General features: G+C 62.5%; 1 protein-coding gene across 5 annotated transcripts in view; it reads left to right on the top strand.

Annotated features, from left to right (window-relative positions):
* Nucleotides 1-13,985, top strand: part of ZFPM1 (zinc finger protein, FOG family member 1) — a 60,658-nt gene that overhangs the window by 10,755 nt on the left and 35,918 nt on the right. For all 5 annotated transcript variants that reach the window (XM_018061841.1, XM_018061843.1, XM_018061842.1 and 2 more), the window contains exon 2: nt 13,316-13,426. In XM_018061841.1, the coding sequence (XP_017917330.1) occupies nt 13,316-13,426 (111 nt within the window). The remainder of the gene's footprint in view (nt 1-13,315; nt 13,427-13,985) is intronic.

The following is a 13,985-nucleotide window of genomic DNA, read 5'->3' on the forward strand; positions in this document are numbered from 1 at the left end:
CGTGGGGGAGGGAGCCCAGAGTTGGGGGGGGTATCTGAGTTTGAACCCTGCCCCCGGGTTGGTGGGGGGTGCATGAGCAGGTGACTCACTGCTTCCTCACCCGTGCGACAGGCAGGATTGTACTACAGCCTCCTCGGCCTTCGAGGGAGGAGAGGGAGAGAGGTAGGGAGAGCATCCTGGGTCCCATGCAGCCGGACGTGGGGTTCCCTGGGGGCCTGCAGGGGCCAGGGTCCCCGAAGCCTCCCTGCTGGCGGCACCTCCTCCTCCATCCCGCCAGCATCCTTCCGGGGTGCTCTCAACAGCAGCCCAGGGGTTCCAGAACGTCTGTCTTGTGGGCCCAGCAGTCCTCCCCTTGGACCCTCTGCTTTCACCAGGGTCAGAGAGAACGTGGGGGTGGGGAGGGGGGTCCAGCCTGCCCATCGCTGTGTTCGTAGGCAGCTCCCTGTCCAGAGCCTCTGTTTCTACGTCTACAAAAACAAGGCTGAAGACACTAAGGCCTGCCCTGCAAGCACTGGGCTGGGAGTCAGTGGCTTCTCTGGTCATCTCCCTGAGGGCCCCTGTGCCCGCCCAGCCGTACCCTCCTGGAGCTGGCAGGACTTCTCAAGGAAGGAACTCTGTATCCACTCTCCAGATCCGGGGCCCGGGTTCAGATCCCAGCCCCAGCACAGCACAGCCGTGTCATCTCTCTGGGCTCCCTTCCTTCATCCTAGAATGGGGGTCAGCCTCCTCGGGGCCCTTTTGGCGTGGCTGGTGAGAGCGAACTGGGTCCTCTCTTGAGAGCGGGTGCTCCCCTGCATTTGTCACCCACCTCAGTGCTGATACTGACCCTGGGGACCCCCACCCCTTCCAGCCGGGGGCTCTGGGCCTGGGCGCCGGTGTGTTAAAGATACAGAGGGAGTGTGCCTGAGAGGGAGGCCCTCAGCTCAGGCCCCAGCGTGGGGGTGGGGTGGGGGTGTGTTCCGCCCTGCCCCCCAAGCAGAAAGAAAGAAAAGGGAACTGCGATACGAGCAGATAGGCCTGGTGGTAGAGCAGCCCTATCTCGTTATCTATCTGCCTGCCGCTCCCAGCGGTTCTGTTGTTTCCTCTTATCTCACCCACCAAAATGCCAGGAACAAAGCCTGTGCACACGCACTCACACACGCACACACCCGTGAGCCCACCAACCTGCAACTCAGAGCCGCAAACAAGGTGCCACTAGATCTAAGGTGAAAGCCGGGGGACTGGGTCCTCGTAAAACCATCATCTGTGTCGTCACCACTTTGCAAGGAAGCCAAAGTATAGCCCTCCCCGAGACAAGACGAGGCAGCTAAAAATAAGAATTGGCCCTAGAGGGCCTCCCTGGAGGGAAGGACTCAGCCTTGCGGTGGGAGCCAGACTGGAAGTGAGGTCCCAGCTGTGCTGCTGTGTCCTGGCTGTGTGACCTTGGGTAGGTATCTTTCCTGCTCTGAGTCATCGTAATGGGTAGGAGCGGGAGGATTTAAGGAAGAGCCCGCACCATAACCAGAGTTCTTATGCAGCAGGTGGCCCTTTGAGACCCAGACTTGAGGCTAAGGCAGGTCACCCTGAGCCCAGCACCCACCCACCCTGCCTAGAGCCTGCTCCCCCACCCCCATCAGAGCCCCAGCCCTTAGCCCTCAGGCTCCCCAGAATGGCCTGGCAGAGACAGTCTCCCCCAGAGGTAGCCCCCTCTCCAACCCGGCCCGTCCCTACAATCAGGTAACCAAGATCCTAACCTGTGTGTCCTCCGCCAATGGAAACGCGGCATGCAAATGAGCAGGACTGAGCGCAGGGGATTGGCTGAGCACTGTGGGAGGAGCGGCCTCAGAGTGGGCGGGGCCTCCTCCAGGGGAGCCCTTAGTATAGGGAATACTGTCCTGGGCAGGACCTTTCCTCTTTGCTGGAAACCCCAGTCCAGGCCTCACATTAGTCTGGACGTGGAGGGGGATGGACAGGCGGGCCTTTGGGTGATCTCCTGCTGACCCACAGAGCCCAGACCCCCACACCCTGAGTTGAGGGCCCAGGATTTGGGTGTTCCTGGAATCAGGGCAGCCAGCCCTGACTCCTGGATGGGAACACGGAGTTCAAGAGCAGGGCGGGCTAGCTCAAGGCTGGCCAGCTTCCCCCCACCACTGCATGTGGCATGTGTCTGGGGCACCTCCAGACCTGGTGCGAGCTGCCCCCTCTCCCTCCGCACTGCCCACTGAGATCCTCATCTGGACTCTCACTCTGCCTTCTCCGTGTAGCCCCAGGCTGGAGGCGGGAACTTCGGCATCATCCTGAATCATCACAGACCAACCCTTTGGCCAAAACTGCCAAGTGGTCCGTAAGGCAGGAGGACCTGGCCTGGCTGCCTCCAGAGTATCTGTGCGCTCCCTGGGGCTTGTCCTGTTCACACAGCGAGAGCCCACACAGTACCCTTTCTGGGGTGGGGGCTCCTCTTCTGTCTGTGGCTGAGTATATTCTAGAAACTGGGGTTCCCCACAGCTCCCATCCTAGAAATTTACATGACAATGGACCGTCTCTCTAGGAAGCAGTCAAGAAACTTTGCGGAATTCTCAGCATGTTGAGGGCAATTTGCATCCCCTGGGATGTCTCATCCCCTGGGATGTCTCGTTGGCAAGATGGGGCCCAGAGTCTGGCCGAGGCCCCCCGGCTCCCACAGCACCCACAGAGCTCCATGACCTGAAAAGCAGCCACAGGCGTGGGCGTTTTTCAAAAATGCTGAAGTGGAAAATAGCAGAGAGGTGAGGAGGGAAGGAGTTTGGGCTGAGATCAAGGAGAAGGAAGTGGGGAGGGGGCCTTCGGACCAGAACTGGAGTGCCGCCGGGTGACTGCGGCAGAGCTGCTCTGTCTCCCCCGACTGTGCAGGGCATACAACAGGCACTCCATACATGCTCCCTCAGCTGAGCGCCCCTGTCCCAGGGGAGCAGAGTAAACCCAGGAAACAGAGCTGGAAGAGGGAGCTGTCGTGGGTCATGGCCACCTGGGATGTGGACACATGAGTCATGGGCAGGGCTGAGGCTCACTGCTTCAGGACGCCCGGGAACAGACAGGGATGGACAAGAGACAAGCAGAGGTGGACGGTGTGTGTGGGGAAGAGCGTTCCCGGCAGAAGGGATAGCAGAGGCAAAGCCCTACAGGGAGAGAGAGAGCTGGCTGAGAGGAGAGGCTGCTGCTGTAGTGGGTGGAGCCGGGCCAGGGAAGCCGGGCCCCTCTAGAAGAGACCAGCAGGGCTGGGCTGTGGCCTGCCACAGAGATTTGCCCAGGACCGGTCAGCACACCCAACCACCCTCGTGGACTTGATGCCCTCCCCAGCATCCCCAGCCCCTACCCAGGGACACAGGCCCAGACCCCGCCAAGCCCCAGCCTGTCTCCCAAGCTAGCAAGTGGCCTGGGGCAGCATGGTGCGGCAGGCTGTGGAGGGGTGTGTGTCTGAATCTCTAAGGCAGGGAATGGGCACTCAGGGAGCCTCCACTGTTGCTTGTGGTGGTAGGTGGCAGACCCACATGTATGTGTGTGTGTGTCTGTGCTTGGTAAATTCACGTAACATGAAACACCATTTATCCACTTCAAGTAACTCAGTGGCAGTAAGTCATTCACAAGTCATTACCACTGTCCATTTCCAGAAATTCTCCATCTTCCCAACGAGGCTCTGTCCCACTGAACCCTGACCACTCCCCCACCCAGTCCCCTAGCCCCCACAGCCTCCTCCTTTCATCTGTGACCTTGAGGCTGATGGTTAACTTCCAGTTTACACCTGAGGAGCTGGGCTCAGGGTGGTGAGTGGCCTTCCAGTGTCCCTGCCGCCAGCTTCCTGCATGCTGTGGTTCCAGGCCCCACAGGGACTAGGGTGCACTGGCCAGGAGGTCGGGGTTCAGGCCCTGCACAGCCACCAACTCCCCGTGGGCCCCAGGTCCCCGCCAGTTCGGGCCTCAGTTTCCCCGTCTGTGTGGTGGGGGCAGAGGGGATTGGCTGCTTCTGACCAGGCACACCGAACAGGAAAACAGGCCCCCCCCCCCAAATGACTGTGCTCCTTCCTCCCTCGCTGCACACCGTCCCCAGGTGCTGGAGAGACACCCACAGCACCGGCCTCAAGTCTGGACACTAGAGTCTCACAGGCCCAATGCTGGTCCTGGTCCTGGCTCTCCGAGCATCCGGAGGGCCTGCCTGGAGGAGGAGACACCTGCCGCCCGCCCTCCAGGGCCGTGGCATGAATGGAACCCAGAACCCAAGTGGGCGTGAGAGGGTGAGAGGGCCTTCTGCAGTATGGGACCGAGGCAGTCGTGCCTGGGGGCAGGCCTGGCCATGGGCCCCTTGGGGCTGCAGCCCCCAGGGGTGAGAGTTGAGGAGGGCTCAGCACCCAGCCCGTGACCCCCAGGTCTCCAGCCCCCGATCAGATGGCAGGGCCTGTCACACGGAGCCCCGGCCGGAAAGTAGTCTGCCTCTATCCGTCTGACGCAGGCTACGCGGCGACGGCTCCATTAGCCGCGGCCCCGCTCCCATCTGTCAGCCTTATCGGCCCATCTGGAGAGAATCTCTCCGCAGCCCCGTCCTCATCCTCGGGCGCTCCTCCTGTCCCCTCCTCCCCCGGCCCCCCTGCCCACTCACAGCTGTGCCGCAGCATCGGTCGCCCTGCCATGCGCGATGGCCTTGACCGCCGCTCCCACCCGAGTGGCCTCACACCCTCCTCCCCTCCACCAGTCATCCGTGGGGTCTCTGCCACACGTGCCAGTGTGTTCTGGAAAACCCTGGCCCTTGCCCCACCCTCACCCCCAGGCCACGTGGCCTGCACCCCTCCCCCAGGAGCGTTTGTAATCGGTTCTCCAGAGTGAAACAATCTCGCGTAATCTATCAGCGGCTATCGGGCCCATCGGAGGGCCGGGAGTGGCCAGGCCCAGAGATGGCGCCAACCTCTAGTGTTGATAAAGTTTCCGAGCTCAGCAGTGATGAATGTTGAGTAAGTGCAGGCCGCTGGTAGGATGTAGACTTGGCAGGCTCGACTCCGGCTGAAACCAATCTCTCCCCTATCAGCCGGGCTGGGCTTTCTCAGGCCCCACGCTTTCTTCCCGCCTCCTCCACCTCCCCTTTCTCTCTGCCTCGCCCGCCTGGGCCTCTGCCCCCAGGGACCGAGGTGGGGGACCAGCCCGCTGGCCCTGATCTGAGAGACGGGACAGGTTCAGGGCAGGGAAGAACCCGGAGCCGGCCTGAGGAGGTGGCGGCCGGGCCACTGCAGCCGCGCCCTGGGGTCCTTCCTGCAGTCCAGCATCCACATTCTGCTACGTCCCACGGTGCTGAGAATAAACTCCGACTGGACGGCCTCTCCGCCTCTCTCTCAGCCTGGTGCTCCATCCTCAGCTGCAGCAGCCAAATCACCAAACTCTTCCCCAATCCCGGGACTTTGCACGGGCAGTTCTCCCTGTTCATGGTCACGGCTTAAATGTCGCCTCCTCCAAGAAGCCCTTGGTCACCGCTCCATACCCACCCACCATTCTTTATCCTGCACCCTTCCTGGCCCTTCGTTTTATCCGAGGTGTGTCCCTAGTCTGGACCTGTTTGCTCACAGTTGACCCGACATGTGGCAGGCCTGGCGGAATCACAGTGCCCCTGGGAAGGACACCCCCATCCAGGGGGCATCTTTCCTGAAAAGCCCTTGCCTGTCCACCTTCATGGTAGCTCTACCAGGCCCACGAGTGGCCCCTTGTCTCTACAGACAGGCACAGCGGGTTGAGCGGGACGGGCCTCGGGGAGAATGCAAGGCTCTGGAAGGGAGATTAGATGGCAGCCTGTCCACTCCCCCAGCTGCGAGGCCTTGGGCAAGTTTTTTTTACCTCTCTGTGCCCTGGTTCCCCGGAGGATGGGGTCACACCAAGGGTTGTTACAGGTGTCATGATGGTTGTGGCATTGCTCCTGCTTGCCAGAGATCCCAGAGCTGCTTGTGGTCCTGCCTGCCCAGTGAAGCCTTGAGGGGTGATGTGTGTGGAGGGGTCCAGTCACGGTCCTCAGGCTGGGGCAGTTAAACCCCCCAAGCTCACCCGTCTGCTCCGGGCTGGCTGCAGGAGGAAGTGGCGGTGGCTGGGCACAGGGCCCTGTGGGTGTTGGTGTCCTGTTTCCCACAGCTCCTTCCTGCCTGCCTGGAGCCCCCCACTCAGCAGGCCTCAGAGACCCAGTCAGAGCCAGCCAGCTCATCTTCTGCCAGTGGGGGCAGGTGGCATGCTCAGGGCTCCTGGGGCTCATTCCCTGGTCACACACCCCCCCCAACAAGTAGGCTCAGGCTCCCCTTTACCCCACCTCTGTGCCCCAGCTCCTCTCCTGGGGGCCCAGTGGCCCCCAGCCTGTTCCCCTCCCCCATCCGTCACGTGGTCACCAGAGTCCCTGAGCAACGACTGTGGGCCCGAGCTGAGGGTGCTGGGTTGCAGACAGAGGAGGGGTGATGGAGCGAGTGTGCCATGAGGAAACAGTGCCGCCTTGCCAGAGCCACGGGCCGGCGGGCACTGGTGTGACTGCGGTGGGCCACGGCCCATGGGGGGTCTGGGTGAGCATCACCAGGAACCAGGGACGGTGGAGACAGTCACTCAGCGTCCATGCTGACAGCCCCGAGAGAGAGGCTGGGGGAGCTGACCAGTTGGCTAAGGTGGTCCCCCGGGCTCAGCAGCTACACTGGACAGCGGGGCTCCCGTGTCCGGGGCTCCCATGTCTGGGTCTGGGGAACGGGATACCCAGGAGTGTGCTTGCTGGGCTCACTCTGCACCCCTCGCCTGCCCCCTCTGCTGCCTTTTGGGCACCCAGGACTTCCCTCCATAGCTGGGAGCCCAGCTGCAGACCTCCTGTGAGGAAGTCAGCACACAAGTGGGGGTGTCCTGGGCATGGGGACAAGGAATCTGGGATCAGGACCAGACAGCCAGGCGCTGGGTCAGCTAGGGGTGCAGAAGTGACTGAGAAAGTGGCTGATGCCATAAAGGGGCTAAGATCCTGACTGACCCCTGCGGAGCTCTGGGGAGAAGCCAGTGGGCATTTGGGCTGCTGGAGTATTTGTTTGCACGAGCCTGAGCCACGGGGGCCTGGGTTTCATTTGAATTACGTAGGACTGTCCTGTTCTCTTTCTTTTCCTTTGGCTGCAAGGGGTCTCACTTGCAGTATGCGGGATCTTCCCTGTTCACTGTGGCCTGAGGAATCTTTAGCTGCAGCCTGTGAACTCTTAGTTGTGGCATGTGGGATCTAGTACCCTAACCAGGGATCAAACCCGGGCCCCCTACTTTGGGAGCATGCAGTCTTAGCTGCTGGACCACCAGGGAAAAGGGAAAAGTGAAGTCCCTCAGTCGTGTCCAACTCTTTGCAACCCCATGGACTGTAGCCTACCAGGCTCCTCTGTCCATGGGATTTTCCAGGCAAGAGTACCAGAGTGGGTTGCTATTTCCTTCTCCAGGGAATCTTCTGGACCCAAGGATCGAACCCGGGTCTCCCGCATTGCAGGCAGACGCTTTACCCTCTAAGCCACCAGGGAAACATGTCTTTAAATGAACAGGCTTCCAAAAGCTGAGTGATGCCTAAAGGACGAGTGTCATGGTATGCGAAGGGTATCTCCTTACAATGTTTCAATTTGTTAGAAGCTGGGGTAGATCACGGCACTCTGTTCCTAGGAGTGTGGGGCCCCCATTCTTAGAGAGTGTGGTCCTGCTGGGCTCGGCCCTGAGCACCCAAGTCCCTTCTTGCTGTCTAGTGACCCAGAGTGAGTTGTGACAGCAGCCAGCCTGGGCCTGGCTCACTGGGGACACCGTGCCCACCAGCACCCTCTGGGTCGGTCTGGGTGCCCGGGGGCTAGGAGGTCAAGTGCAGCTCGTAGCCTAGAAGCAAAGGCAGGTGACCCACCACAGCCATGAGGGGGAGGCTGTGCCCGAGGGCGGCCCTCGCCCACACCTGCTTCTCTCCAAGGAGTCATGAGCCCCCCAGTGCACGGTGCGCCTGAGCACCATCCTGCTGACCCTTAGCAGGAGTCACCCTGACCACCCCCGTCTCATCTGTCCCAGGGCCATGCCCTTCCTGGGCAGGTCAGGGGTCGGGGCACACCAGGACCAGGGCAGGAGGGCGTCTGGGCCCAGGCCACCAGCGCTCAGAGGTTCAGCTCCTCACTGTCCCCTCCGCAGGGCAGGCTGCCCACTCGAAGAAGCCAAGATTATCTCTCCAACATCCTCTTTGTGGTCGCCCTGGCTGTCAGTGGGGCCTGATCCTCGGTTGATGAGGGCCACTGGCAGGTCACCGCGGGGGCGTGTACGCCCCTCCCAGTCCGAGCCTCCAGAGGACCAGAGGCCACTCTGCATTCCCAGGGAGCTGTCCCATCATCGCAGCTGTGGGCGCACCTTCAGCCTAGGGAGCAGCAGCCCGCTGGGCCGACTGCAGCAACGCCTTCCGAGAAGTGGTCTGCAGCAGGGGCGGGGGTCTCCCTACTGGGGGAACTGGGGGGCAGCAAAGCATCAGAGCACCTCACCCTGGGGAGAATTGCAGACAAATGTGAGGTTGCAGGATGGACCCGGGCTGGGGGCGGGGGGGGATCTCACAGAGGGAGGAGGAGGCCTCAGCTGGGCGGGGGGCGGGACAGCGTGGCTAAGGTCCCCTGGCAGGAGGGTGGGTGTGAGAGGACCCACGGGCACCCAGGGAACCCCCCAGACCCCCAGCCTCCTCCAAGGGGCCTGTACCCCTGTGCTAAGCGAGCCTCTTAGGGCTCAGGGGCCAGGACCCACCTCCCTGCTGAGTGTCGGCAGAGGTGTAAGAAGTCCTGACTTAATGGGACCTCCAAGGCCTTGGTGACCTTCCCTGGGGCTGAGACTCTGTCTCTACCCTGCTGCTTACCCCTGTGCCCCTTTCCTGCCCAGGCTCCGAGGCGTGGGACAGCCCTGCCCTTCACCCCAACCCCATGCACCAGGCCCGCCCTGCTCGCCCGTCCCAGCCAAGGGCTCCTCTTCTCACTCGCTTCACTCCATCCAACTCGGCTTGGCTCCTTGTGAGAACTGGGGGTGAAGGAGGGGTCATGTGGCCCCGAGGGGCCTGGGCAGCTTCTGCACTCAGGGCTTCAGCTCCCTCCTCCACACAGCTGCGCCAGAGCCCCTCCTGCTGGGGGCGGGTCACCAGAGGTCCCATGGGCTCCCCAGGGGTCAGGCTTCAGACCTACTCGGTCTGCGAGTGTGGCCTGAGTCCCCAGGACACAGCACAGCCCCGCAGGGAGAGTGGACCCATCCCCACCGCCTTCTGTCCCCGCCGTGGCCTGAGCTGCCCCGCTGCCCAGCGATGGGAAAGTCTGAATCTGTTGCTATTTTCTCTCTGTTATCGGGCCCTTATCTGTTCACTGTGCCGCCCAGAGGCCAGGGTCTCTCCCTGGCAGCCCCATGCCTCTCCTGCCCGCCAGCTGACCGGAGCCAGCGGGACAGGGGGCCAGGCCTTCCACCAGCCTGGGGGCAGTCTTTCTCCTCCGCCCACGATGCCCTGCCCAGCCCCTAGCCCCTCACACCCCTCCCTCTGCTGTGCCCCTCAGTCTCCTCCCCCGTGCACCCCAAAATCACCCCCCAGAGGAGCCCACAGGGCCCTCCCTGGGGAGCTGAAGTCATAGCAACACTTGCAATAAAGTCAGGCCTGTGCTCAGCACCCATCGACACCACCTCACTGAACCGTGACCCCAGCCCCGGATACAAGCTGCTCTCGCGAGCTGCTTTCCGTGCAGAACCTGGGCTGGAAGGGTGGGCAGCACACAAGGCCCAGGCCTCGAGTCCTGCTCTTCCTTCCTCCTGGAGTGCTCTTCCCAGCCCCACTTGCAGGCAGTCTCCTCTGTCCCATTCCAGATCGCCGCTTATTTGTCACCTCCTCCAGGAGGCCTTCCCTGACTGGCCTCTCCACCTCTCCTTGGTGGCAGTGGCCACACTTGCATTTCCACATTTTTTTTTCCTGGGGGGTGGGGGGCGGGGCATGCGCTGGCTGCAGGGTCCCCAGGGCCTGGTGCAGGAAGGTGGACTCAGGGGAGGTTTCATGAGTGAATGGCGAACGAGGACGTGAACAGCGGTTGAGCAGGAGGCCGTGGGCGTTCATGTCTGCCACACTACAGGTGGGGACCTGAGCAGGGTCGCATGCCCATCAGTGTCCACCCCTCCCCTGGGCCAGTGGGCCTGTGAGCATGACCAGGCCCCGGCCCCAACACTGAGTGGGGTCAGGAAATCCCACCTGCCCTCCTCCTCCATGCTTTGGGGACACAGAGGACCGCCCCACAGCTGTGAATGACTGTATAACACAGCAGCCGTGTGGGGGGTCTCGGGAAAGGCCCACACCTGGGTCATGCACGGAGTCCAGGTGCGAGGCCGCTGGACTTGGCCCAAATTCTTTCACTTAATGTTCCCAGTGGCCTGGGGGGCAAGCACAGTCTGCAGGGGCCGGCGGGCTTCACCCGGGGCCTCTGGACTTCCCGACTCTGCGCCAGCCCCCTTGGGGCCACCTCAGGGGCTTTTATCCCCCTCAGCCACCAGCTCCGGCTTTCTTCTGGGCAGTCACTCAAAAGGACCCCCAGCTGTCTCACCATCAAAGCCAGGAGGACCATGTAGCCCAGGACTTGGAAGGAGCAGGAATCGTTCCTCCACACAGAGCCTGTCTCAGTAATTCAGTTTTAAAGCATGAAAAAAGGGAGTTGATGAAATTCCACTATCAGCGCCAAGCCAATATGCAAAATATCTCACCCCCAATCAAATAGCTATTATGTTTTCATTTCCATTTCGGCGTCCGGCTTAATGAGCAGGAGACAGATCGGCTCACAGGGCGTCTGCTTGCCGTGATAACCGAGGGGCTCCGGGCAGCGGGGGCTGCGCCCAGCGCGGGTGACCAGCATCATCCCGCGTGGATGCCTCCAGACAGGTCCTCGGCCTTGGACCCAGCTCTCCACCCCTCCAGGCAACGGGGCTGGTGTCACCCTCAGCCCAGATCACGGGCAGGGTGGGGGAGGCCTGAGCAGCAGCCAGGAAGGTGCAGTGTTGAGGGGTTCTGGCCAAGGGCCTCTATTGACTCGCCTGCAAAGTGGCCACAACTGGGGCTCACCTCTGGGGCATTGGGAGGCCCCCAGGTACTCACCCGTAGCACCTGACATCTGGGCCTGCCTCCCGCTGCTGCTCCCCATTCACACCTTCCCCACTGTCCTCCACCCCTGGGCTGTGAGTCCAGGGAGGGCTTAAGGGGGAGACATTTGTAGATATTGAGCGCAGGGCTCACAGACACGTGAAGCTCCATAGGAGCAGTGCCCCTCCCCACCCTGGCCCCTTTTCCCAGGCCCTGCTGGGTGTGGGGCGTCCGCAGCTGTTAATGTTGGTGTGATGTTGATGCTGGTGATGCTGGTGTTTCCTGCACACTTACTGTGTGTCGGGACCTGATCACGGCTCCATGCAGATGAAATGAGGCTTTGTGATGCGGTGTTGGAGCTATTACAATTCCTGAGCGCAGAGAGGTGGAGCAACTTGCCTAAAGTCACACAGCAAGGACCCCGCCTGCCTGGCCAAGGATTGGCCTGGCCCAGCTGCTGGGGTGTCTGGGCAGAAAGGGTTCCTCAGGGATAGGTGGAGTCTTTCTTGGCCCAGGGCGCTTGAAGAAGCAGCAGTGTCCCTCCAGTCAGTGGAGAAACTTTCCTGCCCCCCCACCCCCTCAGGTGGAGCCGGGACCCAGGTGGCCCCTGGGGTGTCACAGCGGCAGGGAGGCTCCAGCAGAAGCTCCAAGGTCTCGTGGGGCGCGATTCACAGCATCACATCCCATCACATCCCTCTTGCGGGCCTGGAGCCATTTGCTGGTTGGCGATTGTCTCCTGCGTTATCAGAGCATTAATTGTGCTAGAATGAATTAGCGCCATTAGGATAAATTGCTGCGGCCGGCAGCCTCTTTCTTCACGCTCCTGTCATGCTTTGTGACGAGCGGATGCCTTTGTTCTTTCATAAATGGAGCTGCCAGGAGCTCGGGCCTCCCTGGGTGGCTGAGGCCCACCTGGGTGGAAGAGTGGGCTGGGGAGAGGCAAATGCCCAACCCCAGGACTCTGGTCCCAGCAGTCCCTGAAAGCAGGGGCTTCGCACCTCTTCTCTGGAGCCGGCCACTGAGGCCAGGAAGTCCCTGCCATCTGCACGAGGGCGCACAGCTTCGGGGCCCCCTCTCCACTCTGAGTAAGCTGCCGAAGCACCTTCTAGAATGAGGCCGGCAAATGGGCTGGCCCCAGGCCTGTGTGCTGCGCCCCACCAAGGCTACCAGCAGTTCTTGCTCCGGCCAACCCCACGGGCAGGGGAGGTCACAGAGGGTCAGGCCGCCCATTCATCCCAGGGGCATGAGTCTGGGGTGCTCCCAGCCTGCTGTGGAGCCTCCCATGTGGGCACACTGATGAGAGACCATGCCATGAGGGTTTACCCCGGGGCTGGTTCTGTCTGAGCCCCACGGCCACGAGAGGTGAGCACCTGCCGGCCCACCTCCTGTCCTTACAGCTCCGTGGGGGCCCGGAGCTAGAACCCAGGGGTGCAGCCGAGCAGTGGGTGGGGCGGAGCAGGTGTCCGGAGGAGGAGCTAGGAAGAGGGTGGGGCGAGGGTCTGGGGGATTGGCGGAGGGCGAGGTGGGACAGCTGCTCTCCACAGGTCTCGAGCCCCCTACACAGGCACCGTCCTGACCTCGGGGCAGAGGTTGCCACCCTGGCCTGCACGTAGGGGCCCCCGGCAGGTTTCCCAGGTGGTCTGGGGTCAGGCTGCTTGCTCGGCTGTCAGGAGACCCCTGTGGGGCACCGCCCACCCACCCCGCCCACCCCGACCCTGCCTCAGGAGCCTCTGAGGGAAGATGATGGGCTGGTTGCAGGCATCTGTGTGCCCACCTCTGCCTCATCGGCCATTGCTGCTTTAATCGGGTTGACGAGCTCCTCCTGCCCTGGGGCCCACCCTCGGCATGTCCTTAGACTTTGGAACCCCACATGTGAGGGCTTCCTGCAGGAGAGGGCCTGGGCATGGGGGTGACTGCACAGAGGCCAGGGCGATGTCTCCCCTGGGGGGCCCAGCGGGCAGGCCTTGGCAGCGGGCGGCTGGGTGACCCCCAGGTGTGGGAACTGGTGCGGGGCTTGGGGTGGGTACAAGGGCAGGGTACGCGCATCCCTGGGGGACGCCCTGCTCATGGCCACCCCCTCAAGGCCTCTGGCCGCGTGAGGGGCTGAGACTCTGCCTGGTCCCCGCTGCACCGGCCCCCGGGGCTGCGCCAGTTCTGGGAGGGCCAGGGTGCCGGTGGTAGGTGCACCGTGAGGGGGCAGCGCCTCACGACTCCTCTCGGGCTGTGTCCACAGGTTCCCTCGGAGACATGGAGGCCAAAGAAGAGGCTCAGGCCGCGGACACCAGCCTCCCAGAGCAGGAGGCCACAGCGCTGGAACCCGAGCCCACAAGCCCTTCCAGTCCAGGTGAGTCGGGCGGTGGGCCCCGCAGGCCTGGCCCCGGCCCCCTGGGCTGCCCCCCATCCTCGCAACTTCACATGAGCCAGTGCCCACCGAGGACTCAAGTTTCCACAGTGTGAAATGGGCGTTGTGCTGAGAAGTGCCCGCGGGCCAGCCATGCCGGGCAGGGCCAGGAGAAGGCGTGGAGGGGGTCGGGGATGGGGGTCTGGAAAGCTGAGCCCTTCATGGCGCACATGGGGAGAGTGAGGCCAGAGGGGGAGGGTCTAGTCCAGGCTGAGTCAAGGTCACGTGGGCTCTGAGTGACCTCCCAGACTCTGAAACAGAGACGCTTGCCTCAGCACCTGTGGGCCTCCCTTTACAAACGAGAGAACGAGGCCCCGAGAGGCTGAGTGATTTGCCCAGGGTCACCCCGCCTGTAAACTCCCAAACAGGATCCCACCCTAGGCCTGAGTTCAGGTGGACTCCCCAGCCCTCTGCCGGCTCCCTCCCTCCCCACCCTACCCTGGGCACCTGGACCCTTTCCTTGGGCCCTCCTGGCGGCAGCGTCCTAGGGGTTGGGGATGCG

Source organism: Capra hircus, chromosome 18 (assembly GCF_001704415.2).
Source record: "Capra hircus breed San Clemente chromosome 18, ASM170441v1, whole genome shotgun sequence".
Lineage (NCBI taxonomy): Eukaryota > Metazoa > Chordata > Mammalia > Artiodactyla > Bovidae > Capra > Capra hircus.